Here is a 16,036-nt window from a genome sequence, read left to right as displayed (position 1 = left end):
GTTCATTATTTTACAAGTTTGATCACTAGTTTTTACAAGATGTGCTAGAGTTGATCTTAAAGAGAGCGCCAGCACTCCTTCATCTCCGTACGTACGGCACGGATGGTGCGTTCGTGTATGCATGTCTGTGCCGGCAGCTCGAGCATGAGATTTGAGAAACCCCGACGGGGCGGCGGCCGGTCAACCGGCCACGTCTCGCCGGATAAAGCTACGAGTAATGAAAGTCGCAGCGCGAGGTCTAAAGGCGTACGGTCAAACGCCACGCCGGAGGAATTTTGCGGCACGACTCGAGAAAGGTGAGCACCCGCGGGCCTGCCTGCACCTTCCTCGTCTCATGGCCATCATCTCTGCGGTACTAGACTACCGCCTATAAACGGCTTTCATTTCCATGCAAAATCAAACTGCTTTTGCGACGATAAAAAGCTCGAACGCTTTTCCACTGCCACACCAAAGTCTAAGCTAAGGATGGCAATCAGTGACAGACCTTGAACGAAATTCTAGAGGTGGCCAAATTGCCAAATAACATGCAACATATAGAAGTGTCTAATTGTAAAACTGTGAGATACTAGTAGTTGTCGACTGAACTGCACCATAAAGCCATAAAATTGATTTTTAAAATATTTTTTGAACAAAAATTAACCACTACTTTCCTAATTACCTTCACAATCATCTTCTTTATTTTGAATAATAATGAGTTAATGACTCAATGTTTCCCCATTTCTGTACAATGTTTATGTTATAAACACGACAAACAATAACAAAAAGAAAAAGAAAATCACAGCGGGAGAAACAAGATTTAATGAGCAAAACCATCCAATACAAAGGAAAAAAAAATCATGGGCGCCGGCTAGAGAAGCCCCACTATATCTGGAGTGTTTACAAACATCGTGAGTTATCTTATAATGTGATAAACCCGATAAACCCTAGCACGGCTTACAAGATGTATATATATAGGTGGTGATGATGATTCATGCCGGCAATGGGCCTCGCTCCGCTCATTAAAAGTTAGCATCATTTTTATATGAATTTGGATCATAACATATAAACTCTACCTTGACACAAATTTCATCTTGTAGCATGAACTTCAACAATCTCCTAAACAACAATGGAAACACTTTCGACGCCAAACAACCACTAGGGATAAACAGGTATACCAACCAAGCTCGAGCATAGCTCAAACTTGCCAAATAGGAACTAACTTAGTGATCATATCAGCTGGATTATCATGATTACTAATCTTGCATACCTTCAGTTTACCTTGTGCAACAATGTCGTGAACATAATGATTCTTGGCATCAAGGTGCTTCGTCCTCTCATGGAACATTTGATCTTTAGTAAGTTATATGACACTTTGACTATTATATAAAAGTTAATGCAAGAATCAACTTCACAAGTTTAGCGTACAAATCTTTCAACCAAATAGATTCTTTGCAAACTTCAACAATAGCAATGTATTCTGTCTCGGTTGTAGATTGGGCAAAAACATGTCGTAACATTAATCCACCAATAGTGAACATATAACCTGTGAGGGATCTCCTCTTATCCAAGTCAGTAGCAAAATCTGAATCCACGTAGCCAACGAGTTTTTCACCGGTCTTGCCAAACATCAATCAAGCTTTTTATGTACCACGAAGGTACCTGGAAATCCACTAAACAACTTTCCAATGTTTATTACCAGGATTAACCATGTATCGACTGATGACCAAACTCATAACATATGATAAGTCAGGACGTGAACAAACCATGGCATACATCAAGGAACCAACAACACTAGAATATGGAACTCAGGACATGTACTCAAAATCTTCATCAGTACAAGATTCCAATGCTGAAAATTTGAAGGGAGGAGCAATAGGTGTACTAACAGACTTTTCATATGCATATTAAAACATTGAAGGACTTACTTAATGTAATTTTTCTGACTAAGAAATAATAAACTAGATTTTATGCCTCATGTAATTTTCAAACCTAGTATTTTCTTAGCAGCACCAATATCCTTCATCTCAAACTCACTACTTAATTATGCCTTTGAAGTAGTGATCTTTTTCTTGCTCTTGGCAGCAATCAACATATAACAATAACTATATAGGGGATCCATTAACAAACTTGATGTAAATGCAACTATCATATTGAGAACTCTTAGAATCATGTGCAATCATAAATGAATCAAACATTTTATAGCATTGTCTTGGAGACTATTTCAGACCACAAATGGATCTCAACTTGCAAGCAAGATCCCCCTTACTAGGCACAACAAAATCTTCAGGTTGGTCCATGTATATCTCATCCTCAAGTTCTTCATGCAGAAAAGCTGTCTTGACATCTCACTGCTCAAGATTAAGATCATGCATAGCCACAATACCAAATAATGCACAAATTGAACTTTGCTTGACAACCAGAGGGAATACATCAATATAATCAATACCTAGAATCTGGCTGAAACCTTTTGCAACTAATTTTGCCTTAAACCTTGAAGGCTCATTAGGAGATAAACATGCCTTTCCTTTAAATATCCCCTTGCAACGGTTAACCTTATTTTATTTGGGCAAGTGCACAACAACTCATGTGCCATTTTTCACAAGCTATTGCATTTTCTCTTGCATAGCAGAAATTTACTTCCCACAGTCAATGGATACAAGCGCCTTAGCAGGTTCGGAATCAATCTCTACTTGTTTAGCAGAACTTAAAGAATAATGAATAATATTACACTCTTGAATTAATCAAGGGTGTTGACATTTATTTCGCCTCGGCCTATTAGCAAGAATCGAATTATTTATTTGCTGCAAAACAAATGGTGACCGTTGAACATCATTGTTATCATTTTCATTTTCAGCAACTTTTTCCTCTATGTTCTTCACCTGCACGCTAACATTCTGTTTCTCATCATCTGAAACATCGGAAAGATCTGTAGATTGACTATCATTAAACATAATAATTTCATTAAAAACAACATTTCTGCTCATCAAAACCTTTTTACTTTCAGGATGTCATAACCTATATGCCTTAACTCCTGAAGCATTACCAAGGAACACACACTTAATAGCTCTAGGCTCTAACATTCCATTATCAACGTGTGCATAAGTAGTGCAACCAAAAACTCTCTACTGTGAATAATCAGCAGGTGAATCAGATCATACCTTAATGGGAGTTTTCTTATCAAGCGGAATACAAACTGACATGTTTATCAAGTAACATGCGGTGGAGGATGTTTCAGCCTAAAAAACGCCTATCCGTACCAGCATTGGACAACATGCAGCGAGCCATGGCTTGTTAGTTGGAAGACCAGTACTTAGGTGATGCTCACTGACATGGCAACCTAGAAAGTGTGGGCCAAAAAATGATGGAAGTCTAACAAGCCATATTCCTGAAAACAATGGTGGGTAATCAAAAACTTCTCATTATGTTCGGGGGCCATGGCTAGGTTGGCCCTTCGGAAGGTTGCCAGTGGTGACAATGGTATGATGGTATTACATAGCAATATCATACCTACCAGTATATATATAGTTAGTGATATTTATTAGTGGGTATAAAACTCTACCAATACAAATACCACATGGATATAAAACTTTACCCGCACTCGTACTTCATGAGATATCCAATGAGTAGATCAAATAATATAGAAGTTATACACAAATTTTACATTCATGATAGCATATTTGACAAAAGAAATAATTTATCTCAAGTTAATACCAGATAAATGAGAATATTTTAATTATCAAATTTTGAAATCATTATCTCATACTCATAACTTGTAAGTCAATAAGAGTAGACGAGTCTCACGACAAACTGACAAAGGATAAGAACATAACATAGATTAAAACTCAATAACTGGGCTACTCATCTTCATAAATCCGCGTGGTTGTATTAGGCTAGCCATAGTGGGTAGTATCATATAATAGTATCATGCATATGATACTTGTGTATGATATTATCTCTATAGTGGGTAGTATCATCGGAAATTTAACTTGGCTCCCGGGTGCGTATGCCCGCTCTACCAAGAAATATATTTTGAAGTGTCAAAAAAATTTGGCAAAAAATTCTAGCTCTAGATCTCCACAATATATGTCTGTACGCCAAGTTTCGAGAAAAACCGATATTTTTTGTGGTCTATGTAAAAAAGAGAAATTTTTTGTTGTGACAAGCTTTATTTTAAGCACTGAATTTTGTCTTTTTTACACACGCCACAAGACAAATCTAATTTTGACGAAACAACTTTGTTGACGAAACAAATCGTGCGAATTTTTTGTTTCAATTTTTTTGATGTTTCAAAATGTATCTAAGATGCATTTTAAAATAAAGAGATGATATGATCTCATGTGCCAAAACACCACTCCCGTAGTATCATGGAGTAGTATCATACTCTTGTTGTATTTATTGATTTGTGGAATCTCGATGTAAATTTGTGTACAAGATTTATTTGGCATTAATTTTTTCGGTGATGTGTACTATGATACAGTATCCACCTATGTTACTCTAATCTCCTCTCTCCTCCTTAATTAGCAGCCACATCAGCATTTTTGTGAGACTAATGTGCATTATACTAGTTAAGATACTAGCACTATGGCTAGCCTTAACTATCCAAAACATAACTGCTAGGGTACGAATACACCCATGGATATAAAAGTGTGTCTAAGCTTTATTCAGGTTGCGTGAGTAAAATTGTCTTGCTTTATCAGAACCTGTAATTAACTCACGAATTTGCTATGTGCTGGTCGACCGAGAAATTTTTAAATATCAGTCACCCAAAAGAAAGCGTTTCAGCTGCAACGGAAACGAGTTCACTTTTCTCTAAACTGCACTTTCCTCGGGTGATTGAGACTTTGAAAAATCTTAGGCAACTGAAACATAGACAAACCTATCAACTTAAACACCATTTTGAAGAGAAAAAACATCTTAAAATCGCTGTATCATAAGGTGCGAATTCTTTCCACGCTCCATACGTGGGCAGTGGGCTGATAGGTTTATGCGACGGGAACGCGTACGGCGGACACAGTACGCGTGTGAAGCGCTGAATGCCTGAAGCGTAGCCGCGGGCGACGTGCGGACGCGCTGCGGAGTCCTGCAAAGCAGCGCGTGCCGGCCGGAACGCCCGTCGGTAGCCGCTGCCGCGAGGCGATCCAGACATCATTCAGCAGCTGCTTGCCTGCTTTCCATGGGAACGTCCCCCATTACTGGTCATAAAAGAACCGCCTCCCTGAAAATGTCATTATTCTTTGATTGCCATGAAGAATAACGAAAAAGAGTACGGATGGATGTAGTACAACAGGCAAAGTTTGCCTGGATGATGTCAGGGCATTACGACGTGACAAGCTGTCGTCAGTGCAATCTCGATCGACAGTGTTTCAGTCAGATGTCACTACTTGGACAACAAAACACAACACAATACAGCACAAAGCATAAGAGAGAAAAGGTTAAAACTAGCGTGAGATCCAAAGGATATCTCACATCTCCTTATCGCAAGAAAGGAATAACAGGAGCTAGCCGGCCAGACGGTGGATATATGCAGATCGCTACGTAATCCATGACCGACCGCGGTCCGCGGACGCTTTTGCATTGGCAAAAGATTCAGCGTTCAACAGTTTGAACGGACTGAATTTGTTCCTGATGACACAAAGCGCATGGAAAAGCGTTCAGGCCAACTAGGATCACCGGCGTACGTCATTTGGTGCATGCTTTGCTCCCCGGCCAAGGAACAAATTAACACTCCCGATTTTACTTTGAGTGCCTGCTACTTCAAATTCACTTTGCACAAAACCTGTCTGCTGAATCATTTCTGGACGTAATAGGGTAACACAGGAAATGGACACCGCAGATTTGCAATACCATATCTCCTAGTACCATGCTCAGTTTAATCTTCTTGGTGCTAGTAGTACTCTGCAGAAATAACCTGTGCTTTCACCTAGTACGAATGAATGGTTGATCACTCCGGAGTCATCAACTCGTCACCAATGACACAGAATCTGACTTTCAGTTGGACAGAGCTAGGACCAAACCCACAGTGTGCAGCAAGCGTCAACTGTCAAGTTGTAAGTTGTACAGTATAATAAGCGCTCAACCATCATCAGAATAATACATGTACCCGATTTAGCATAGCTGAGGCTGGCCACCTCGAATTATTTTACAGGTTCTCCACAGGCAAGCACACACACAATGGTCACAAACCGGTCAAACTGAGCGTGTAAACCCAGCCGAGAAAAGCCAGATTTGGTACTTGAGAATCTAGAGGTTGTTGCAGCCTAACGAGATCAAACCTACTCCATTTCCTCCCTCCATTTTGTCAACTCCCACATCCCTCCTCACGCGGCCGCGCGCAAATTCAAAGTCCTTGCCGCACACGCCTATCTCATCTCGTCAACCCCACCCCGCATGCTCCGTCTCCCCTCCATTTAAGCATCCTCCTAGCTTCCTCCTCTAGGCCAACACGACCACTCCAACCAACACCTGAAGTGTTAGATTGCCTGATCTCCTCCTGGACATTCTTCTCGACGAGCGCAAAGGCGTAAATCGGGCACCTTCTACGAGCGGCGCGGCCCAAGGATGACGAGCTTACGCGTGGTGGTCATCGTGGTGGTCTTGCTCCTGTGCGCCTTTGCTCTGGCGGCAGAGTGCTCAAGGCCTTTGCGCAATCATGGCGGAGGTGGTGGGCTGTCGCCGGCGGTGTTCGTCGTTGCCAGAGCTGGGCCAAGCCGGCGAGGAGCCGGTCACTAATGGTTCTCTAGAGACTAGGTAGAGGAGGCCAAAGTCTGCGTCTCAAATCTATCAAACTTATCATCACACCGATGGTTGTTCTCTTCTAGTTCCTACTTTTCCTCTTCTTCTCCGGTTGTTCCATTTGTTCTTTCCGATAGGAATTGTAGGCAACAGCTCGTGAAGTCGTGCTATTGCCATGTGAAAATTACTGTTAATATTTTTCTTTGATGGCTACCTAGCGTCTTAACTTTTTTCCCCGCTGTCTTGGGCTCGTCTTACTTGTAAGGTGCTAATTAGTTTGCCTAGAAGCAAGATTCATGAGATTTGACCAAGACTGGAATGTTTTTTTACCCATGTTGGCTGTTTCATTTTTTTTTTTTTGAACAATGGCTGTTTCATTTTACTGGTTTGATGATCATGCATGGTTTGCATCGGCAGGGCTATGGAAGCCTGCCTGTAGCAAACTTTGCTCCGAAAATCACAAAATGTTTTCTGATCTTTTTTTTGTGGGGGATTAGTTGTCTGTTATGCAACAGAGACACAGTTCAGACAATAAATAAATATCTCATTGCACTGCACAACGATGCCCATCAGATTTCGGGGTACACCAATTCACGGCACACTTATGTACATTGAACTGTAAGGTCACCTAGGCTACTCTAAGTCGCGTGGAATCGCTGGCCATCTGCGCCTTCTCAGCACATTATTCAGAAAATAAAGCAGCAGATGTCAGATAAATAGCACTCTGCGTATCATTTTCTCTGGGCCTTCGGCTTTTTGGAAGACAGCCATTTCCCCAGGCTTGATCGACTGCCTTTCTTATCGCAAGAGGATTCGTTCTCTGAATGTGTTCTCCTGTTAGCCCTTAATCTAGAGTACGAGAACAAACCGCGAAAGAAACTTCCCTTCTTGTGGTCTTCCACCATGCACTCCTCTTGTTGTTCATAAACACAAAAACCATCATCCAAGACACTGGTCGAATGCCTAGTAGCAGTAAGCTTCTGCTCGTCATCGTCTTCTTCAACCAGATCGTCCATCAAACTCCTTGGTCTGACACCAATATCATCCACTGAAGTCCTTGACCTACTCGTCAGAAATACTTTCAATGTTATCAATTGTGAGCATATACAACATCCATCAGAGTTTTCAGAAGATTCAGATCAACTGCACAAATGACCCTCCTACATGTAGAGGCATCAGGATCTGACATACCTTCGGTGAGATGCTGCCCTTTGACTCTTGGAGCTCTTGCATGGGCTGTAGTCAACAGACAGATGCTGGGCGAAATGAAGCTGCATGACAGGAGATAGTATAAGAGAAAGTGCTAGGCATGTCCAGGAAAGCACATCACAATGACAAATTAATTATAATTTCTGATTACTATAACAAATAACTCAAACGGTGCAGGAAATTTACGAATGATACAAAAAAAAGTGATTAATACTCCATCCTTTCCCTAATACAAGAGATTCAAGCTAATTTAGCTTGCTAAAACGTCTTTTATTACAGAACAGATGAAGTAGTTATACACATCATCATGTTAGCGTAAGTATCGGACTGACTTGTTGCACCACAGGTAACGCAATTAGAATTAACAAGGCAACCAAAATACAGGGTATTTAGTATCCGGGAGAAGGTTGTCTGCAAGCAAAAGCACTGAACCAAATATAGACTAACTACAGACTCGGCTAATCTAGTAACCTACTGGAGGAATCGCAGTCAGATCCGAGCTGAAATTTCACTTATTCTCAGTGAAATCCAGCAGCTCAGTAGGAGTTTTGGCCTTTTTCATACTCCGTACGTTAACCACAAAGCAAACATGGTTGCACATCCATGTGCAAAAGAAGTGTTTACATGGCAGGCAGGATTGCATATCCGTGTGCAAAATAAGTGTTTACATGGCAGCATTTGAGTCAGATCTTGGTTAGATGAATTCATTTTTACATGGCAGAATTGCAAAATAAGTGTTTACATGGCAGGCAGGATTGCACATCCGTGTGCAAAATAAGTGTTTACATGGCAGAAAGCTCCTGGGTGTTGCCACAAAAAAATATGGAAAAACTTTTTATGTAAAAGTTGTCTAATATTAGGGGCATACTATGTGATATATGAACAACGAGTAAATCAACGATCAACTGACATTAGCATGCCATAGTTGCAGAACCAGGATAACTAGTATCCTTATTGATCCCATGAAACAGAGCAGAACTAAGATGCACACACAGCAAATCACAGAGCAGAAAAGTGCAACTGACCTCATCGCCATCTTTTATACCAAACACACGTAATGTTGCCTTGTCATCCGTAAGTTTTTCGTCCTTGAAGCACAGGCAGAAGTGGCTCCAGACGTGCTGCCTACAACAAGTAAATGAGGAACCTTAAATGTTAAGCTCCCACCATATTCAGAGCCGATTTCAAATCTAAATTGCCCATTTCTTCGTTATATGTCGCAGGAAAAAAAACAGTATCCGATTATTCGAATTGTCCACATGACATCGCGGCGCAATTGAAAAGCAAACAACTTGGCAAATTGCAGAATCCATCATCGTATCTACATATGTTGTATATGTGTAGGTGGCTTACCAGGTGATAGCGTTAGCCATGTCATCGTAGAGGCCGATGAAGAAGCCTTCGATTGCTGCCTTGAGCTCCCACACAGCGGCCGACCTCGCGATTTGCACATCTGCACGATTTCAGCAGCAATGCACACAGTGTCAGAAGACTCGAAATCCCCACGTCGGGTCAGGATTTAATCTAGGGCAAAACCCAACCACCCAAATATTTCAGTTTCAGGGGAATTAAATGATAGGGACAGGGGTTTGGTACCGAAGTAGGAATCGTCGAGTTTGCGGATGACGAGGCGGAGGCGCGGCTCGGGGAGGCGGTGGTAGGAGAAGCTGGCGCGGCCGCAGGCGAGCGCGCCGATGCAGGCCGCGTCGGCGGCGCGGGCGACGTCGTCGAGGTCGAGGGCGAAGTCAGGGTCGCCGGCGCGGTTGGTCGCCGAGCAGGCGGTGACGGCCGCCGGCATCGCGGGGGATGTTGCAGGATCGGTGGTGGGGGCGGCGCGGGCGCGGGCGCGTGGTCTGGTTTTCTCGGCGAGGCGGTTGCGGATTGGCCGCCGCGTTGCGCATCGGGAGTAGCGCAAGCGCAACGGTGGCCGTTGGACTGGTTTCCTGGCGTTTGGGTTACTTGGGTTGGGCCGCCGAGTTGGCGAGTAGAAGCAGCGGTTTCGGCCGTTATCGGGTATGGGCCGTGTCCATTAGCCAGGGCGGATGGCAACTGATCATTCTTTTCATTTTCTATTTTTATATTTTCTAAAATAAGGTACGGATAAATATACGAAAAATCTATCTATATCTCTTATAGAGCAAAACACTACTAGAAGATCATTTAATTTGTCTATCTAACATGCAGGCTACCCACGTCATCACTTGACTACAACCGTTTGATTCTCATCCAGTTATTGTTTCATCGTGACAATGCTCATGCCAACCATACTCATGTATTGCCCATGTGAAAAGAAGGAAATAACTGAATTGACGGAGGAAGTTCGACCATAATTCTGACTGTCTTCTACCCTTCCCATTCCACTGGCACGCAAATATCTTCCACTTCTCTAGCTTTTTATTTTCACCCTTTTATATACCAAGCTACCATAGCTTGATAAGATGAATCTGTTTCCCTAGGCCTAAAAAAATGGAATATTTCCGCAAGAGCGGCGGTTCCAGGCCAAACTCCATTGACCCTCGTCGGCGATTTAGTCGCTCCCCTTCCTCTCCGATTGCCGTCCAGGCATCGCGAGGGGGAGGGAAGGTTCGGTTCTCGTCTCTGCGTGTTTTAGTTCTAGGTATTCTAGGTTTTCCTCTATCAAGATGGATGGAGTTGGATCCATCAACATGGCCTGACAGCCTCCCGCCTCTCCAGCTCGCACCGATTGGCTCGATCCCACGCAGCCCAAACAACACGGCATATCCGTAAGTCAGCACGCGCGATTTTCTCTACCCAAACCTGATTTGTGGATTGTAACAAAGCTACCCAAACCATGAATAACTTATTGAATTTACCTAAGTCCAAATCGATTTATGATGGGCTCCTCAGATTTTCACCATTGTAGTTGCTCGCAGCACAAAATCTGAAGATGCAAAAATCACTGTCACTAGGAAAAAATGTTAAATAGGATACTTTTTACACGCACTGAAAATGCCAAATTTAATACAGTTCAGCGATGTATCATCCATGCATTTGATTCCTCCGGCAAAAATAATCATTTTCTCGGAATTTGGGTGGATAGTTAACTGCTAAATTTTGATAAACTTCATCCTCCTAACTAAAAGTTGCTTTTCAAGATTCAAAATTTGGGTGCCTAGTTACCTACTGGGATAGTGCTCATCATAACAAAAAAAAAATGTCCCAAGAAAACGGTAGAACTGATTTTAGGTCAAATCTTAGACATATATACATTAGTAGTGTATGGAAATCTCGAATAATACACCATATATATCAACTTCCGGGAGCATATAAGGTGGATCCACGACTTGTCCAGGCAGGATAAATTAAAGGAAAAGAAGTAAAGAATCAACTGATAATCGATTATTCCAATAAAATCGCGCAATCATGTTGACATTGTCGACGACAAGCTCTACGGAGAGCCTCTCTGTTGCGTCAGGTACATAATGAGGAACCTATCTGTTGGAGCCGACCTCGGTGTTGAAGAAGAGACGGAGGCGGACCTGGGGATAGCGAGGTTGAACTGTGGCGCCATGACGTTAGGTTGAAGATGGTCTGGGTAAGATTGAGTGTGATGGCCTGATGGGTCTTGTTGGTAAGCTTATGTCATGGCCTGATGGGTCTTGGTAAGCTTGTGTCATGGGTACACCTTATATGCCATGTGGCAGGATTAGAGTGGTACACTATTGTGAAAGTCTTATAGCCGCAACAGCATCCATGCCGCAAAATAGAAGGTCCGCCGGTGGTAACCCATACCAGTGATGGACACACAAAAATTCATCACCGGTAGATCGTCGGGTCACAAATAGATAAAACGCTATAGGGGCAAGTCTAATGGAAGCGGGCCTAGCAACGCGCACACGACAACTAATACTGGTAGCGGGCTCTGCTTAGGGTCCACAACTAGTAGCTCGACAATGGTAGCGTGCCAAGCGGCCCGCATGCGACTAATAAGTGGGGCTACCATCAAACAGGGCCATAGTTTCGGTGGCGTGGCCGAAGAGTTTTTTGTGGGCAGGGTTCCTCTCCTCCGCTCTGGACGCTCCGGTGGAGCTCCGTGGTGGATCTGCTGCCCCTTGCGCGTCCGCGACTCGTTGGAGTTGCGATGCGCGGTTCCCCATCGCCGGAGTCCTAGAGAAGGTGGATCCGGTTGTCGAAGATCTGGACGGTGTGGTTTATGTTGACCAAGCTGGCGTCGTCATCCGTGGTGCAGGATGGAGGCGCTCTGGTGCCGAGGAACATCGACTCCCCGGTTGCATGGGGGCTCCCCCCAGTCCAAGTGTTTAGTGGAGGAGAGGCGGCGGGTTTCGCCGGCGTGGCATGCTGTACGACGAAGACGAAGTTGGGGCTCGGAAGGACCTCGTTGTATTTTGTCTTTTTATGGGCTTTTCTGTACGAATCTTGGTTAATGTAATCTGATCCATCTGCGCAAAAAAATAGGGCCATAGTTTATCCACAGCAGGCTCTTGGTCTAAACAAGGTCAAATTCTTAAACTAGTATCTTCCAATAATTTGGTATCTTTTAGTATGATAAATATAACTGCATAATTGTCGATGTCTTGTAGAAATGCAGTTCATCACTTCTACAATCCAAACAACATTTGATATTTAACTTCAATACCTAGTCTTGCTTTTGAATGTTTAATAAATCCAAACAGAAATATTGGCATTCCCTCTCAATATCAATATCTTGGGTATTGTTCATTCAACCCATTACAATGTCTAGCCCCTTCAGTGCAAACATCCAGACGAAGCATTAGAGAATTAAATGGATGCTTGGTTAGATTTACATTTGGCATTTTGGGCTTTGTGCGATATACCAAAAGAAAACTTAAATCTGTGATTTTGGCATTGGCTTATATCTTTTGACTGAATTTTGTTATATGATAATAGTAGGAAAAAAGAAGCAAAAAAATTGAATGCACATATTTAGGTGGTAATCTGGCTTATAAGCTAAACCAAAAGTAAGACTACCCAAACACCATTTAAACCATGAGATTCAACTTAGTATGAGAAGAATCCGATGACCGCCGCTTTTATTCAGATCGGATCCCAATGGTGCCGACCATCCCGGGACGATCAAGGCAAAGGCGGAGATTAGGCGAACAAGCGCTCGCCAGCAGCGCCCTACAGCCATCAGCCGACCCTCCACCGTCGGCGGCCAGCACCGCGGAGAGTACAAGGGTTGAACCGATCTAGGGTTAGTACCCCACCGGCCCAATTCCCTGGACCTCCGCCGCCGACACATCGCGCCGCCGGTGGCCACCACCACCACCCTGACCTAGGACTCCGCCCGGATCGCACAACGGGAGTACTACATAGGACTCAGGCGGGGAAAGGACCAATGGCCCAAACAATCCTACCTGCGCTCTGTTCAGCTATTCAATGAATTCCAGTTTAGCAAAAGAAGTGAAGTCTCCGATTGATTGGTGGTACATAACAGCTCAATCTTGTCTAGGAACCTCAAATCAGTCAATATGAACCCAATCAATAAAAAAATAAGATAGGTACATAATAACTTTTTAAAGACGATGGTTTTGACCTTGCTAGAATGCCAACTTGCGAGAAAAAAATAGCACGCAATAATCAAGCGCCCTACGAAGCCGACGCGAACATGCCCAAAGCGCGGACCAAGCAGCCGAGGGAGAAGCGAAACTGCGATGAACCCGTCAAAGTCCACCGCAACACGGCGCAGACCGAAAAGGAAACGCGTCTTCACTTCACCTGCCTCACTCTCTCCCTCCCTCCGTATAAAAAGTACCCATTCTCCTCTCCATTCCCCACACAGGGGGTGCGGATTTGGCCAGGACCTTATGGCGCCCATCCCTTATCCCGCACCGTCTATTTCATCAGGGTGCATCAAGATTGGTGACTCGTTTTTGCGAAAAAATCCTAGCTTTTATCAGATTCATATCAGGAAATCCTTCTTATTTATGAAGTTCTTCACAAATTGGGAAGTGGATCCACTGTTACCATCTAAAGTTCTTCCTAATTTGACATGAATATCCACTACAGTGTGTATCAATAGATCATGTATAAGTAACATTTATTTGGACATAAAAAGATCCACGGAAAATCACCACAAACCATTGGATACATTGATTTCAACAACAGATCTTAATAACAAATCGGATTTGGGCATAAATATCTACCACAGTCAAACATGTATCTTTGAAAAAATCTTCAAAAGATCCAGGAGAAACAGCCACTGGATCCACGAGATTCAACAAAAGATCTTAACAATATCCTAACTAGATCCTAACAAAGAAAAAAGAGGAAGAAAAGGGAAAAAAATGGATCGCATCTCCGGCCGGATCCTCTGCCTGGGACTCATGGGGAGGGTGACGAGTCGGCGCCTCCCACGCCGGAGATGTCGCACGACGGCCGGGGTCGAGGCGGCGTCTCCCTCACCGGAGCGGGGCGGCGAGGCCGGGCACCGGGGAGGCCGCCACGGGATGCCCGGGGAGGGCGACGAGCCGGCAATGGGGCGGCGCCTCCCGCACCGGAGATGCCGCGCGAGGGCCGGCGTCGAGGCGGCGCCGCCGCCGGCGCAAGGGACGGCGACAAGGAGAAGGCCACCGCGGCGGCTGGCTTGGATCTTTTGAGGGTTAGGTTAGGGTTTCCTCTGGATTTGGGATATTTGTACTGAGATCTCCCAGGACCATGTCCTAATTCAAAAAAGTGCAGGGTTCTTTTTGCAAAATTACAAGCGCGAATCTTCAGCAGCATGTGACGGGCAGGATAAGGTGCGGGCGCCATAAGGTCCGCTCCTTGTATTTACCGCCCACACAGCACTCAACTTCGTTTCCCTCTCCCACTCATTTCTCTCCTCCGTCTCCCCACTCCGGTTACCTTCTCCGTCAATGGCCACCGAGGTCCTCCGCCCGCACAACATCCTGCCGTCGCAGCCCCAGAGGATCCGGACCGCGCACCGGAAGCCCAGCGCCAGGAAGTCTCCTCCTCCTCCGGCGGCGGCGGCTTCTTCAACAGCCGGCCGCAGAAACCATGGAAGGCGCCCCGCGGTGGAACTGTACGCCGGTCCGGCCTTCTCCGGGGCGTCCCCCGAGCCAAGCTCCCTGCCGCTCCCGCAGTTCCCGCTCCAGAAGGCCGTGGCGCCCGCCGTCAACGACGCGGCCACGCGCGACCTCAGGCGCTTGCTGCGCCTCGAGTAGGAGCTAGCCAGTGTACATGCCAGCATGTGGGAACGAGCTGCCTGTTAGTTTAGTTCTAGCTGCCCTCGTTGGTGAGTGGTGCGGCCGCGCGCGGCAAGGCCTCCGGCCCGGTTTTATTGTGTGGCCGGCGGTAGGGCGCGCGCAGGCCGTCGGCTCCGGCGACGGCGGTTTGTAGTGAGCGCAGCAGCAGCAGCATGTGACCATCGATCGGCAAGATTGTAATTCCACCTAGTTAATCCCCTTTGTCTCTAGTTAGCACGCAAATGGCTAATCAGAAATCAGGGCAGTATATATTCAATTTATTTATGTTTCCTGATGATTAAAAATGTTTGTGTGTCATGATCATATGAATCAGTCAAATCCAAGATAATGTCGATTCTAATCAGTCGCACCAACCGGCTGCTCGACCCCTCAGCTACCTACTACCCTGTGCTGGCCGGCACCATAAAGCTAGAAGTCGCATAGTATGTTTTATTGGAGCATCTTTCAACGGCAGCCCCAATAGCTTTATGGGAGTGCCGTTTTCTTTTTTGCTCACACTATCATCTAATAATGCGGCGGCATATTTGAAGATTAATATAGGTGTCGGCAATCTCGTACCGATCCCTTCGCACATGTTATTGGATGGGCATCCGCACCTCGCGCCGTGTGAGATGGAAACCGGTAATAGCATCGCATGGCAGTGGCTCAAAACGATTCTTTTCTATTTAATGACCCACCTCGGAAACCGTCGAAGTAGGTTGCGGCCTTTAATGGAAGCACCAGTTCACACTAGGTGGAGGTATCTAAATGCGCGGACTGGCATATCCTCCTATTTATCACCCCTCCACGACTCACATCGTTTGCGCACTCACCACCAGGCACTGCTCGTCGGAATGCCAAACCGGCTCGCCACCACGTAATCAATTTTGGGCCGCAGCGACCACGCACCACCAGCGCAACCCGCA

The 16,036-nt window shown here is 44.8% G+C and overlaps 2 protein-coding genes across 2 annotated transcripts; one reads left to right on the top strand and one right to left on the bottom strand.

The window, feature by feature from the left end:
* Nucleotides 1-7,234: 7,234 nt before the first annotated feature.
* LOC124686637 lies at nt 7,235-9,718 on the bottom strand. Its single transcript, XM_047220547.1, has 5 exons — nt 9,517-9,718; nt 9,274-9,373; nt 8,946-9,045; nt 7,903-7,982; nt 7,235-7,773 (listed from the first exon to the last, which is right to left on the bottom strand). The coding sequence occupies exons 1-5, from the start codon at nt 9,716-9,718 to the stop codon at nt 7,443-7,445; spliced, it is 813 nt and encodes a 270-aa protein (XP_047076503.1). The 3' UTR covers nt 7,235-7,442.
* Nucleotides 9,719-14,719: 5,001 nt separating this feature from the next.
* LOC124686636 lies at nt 14,720-15,358 on the top strand. The gene has a single exon (XM_047220546.1). The coding sequence runs from the start codon at nt 14,781-14,783 to the stop codon at nt 15,087-15,089; it is 309 nt and encodes a 102-aa protein (XP_047076502.1). The 5' UTR covers nt 14,720-14,780; the 3' UTR covers nt 15,090-15,358.
* The last annotated feature ends 678 nt before the right edge of the window (nt 15,359-16,036 follow it).

Source organism: Lolium rigidum, chromosome 2, assembly GCF_022539505.1.
Source record: "Lolium rigidum isolate FL_2022 chromosome 2, APGP_CSIRO_Lrig_0.1, whole genome shotgun sequence".
Taxonomy (NCBI): Eukaryota; Viridiplantae; Streptophyta; class Magnoliopsida; order Poales; family Poaceae; genus Lolium; species Lolium rigidum.
The sequence above is the reverse complement of the archived record's forward strand: the minus strand, read 5'-3'. Positions and strand labels throughout refer to the sequence as shown.

What these genes read in the sequence shown, in the direction of transcription:
- LOC124686637 (XM_047220547.1), bottom strand. Translation starts at nt 9,718, where the DNA reads ATGCCGGCGGCCGTCACCGCCTGCTCGGCGACCAACCGCGCCGGCGAC. An exon ending in ACTCGACGATTCCTACTTCG is followed by an intron (nt 9,374 to 9,516) that starts GTACCAAACCCC and finishes GAAATCGTGCAG; the next exon opens with ATGTGCAAATCGCGAGGTCG. An exon ending in ATGGCTAACGCTATCACCTG is followed by an intron (nt 9,046 to 9,273) that starts GTAAGCCACCTA and finishes TACTTGTTGTAG; the next exon opens with GCAGCACGTCTGGAGCCACT.
- LOC124686636 (XM_047220546.1), top strand. Translation starts at nt 14,781, where the DNA reads ATGGCCACCGAGGTCCTCCGCCCGCACAACATCCTGCCGTCGCAGCCC.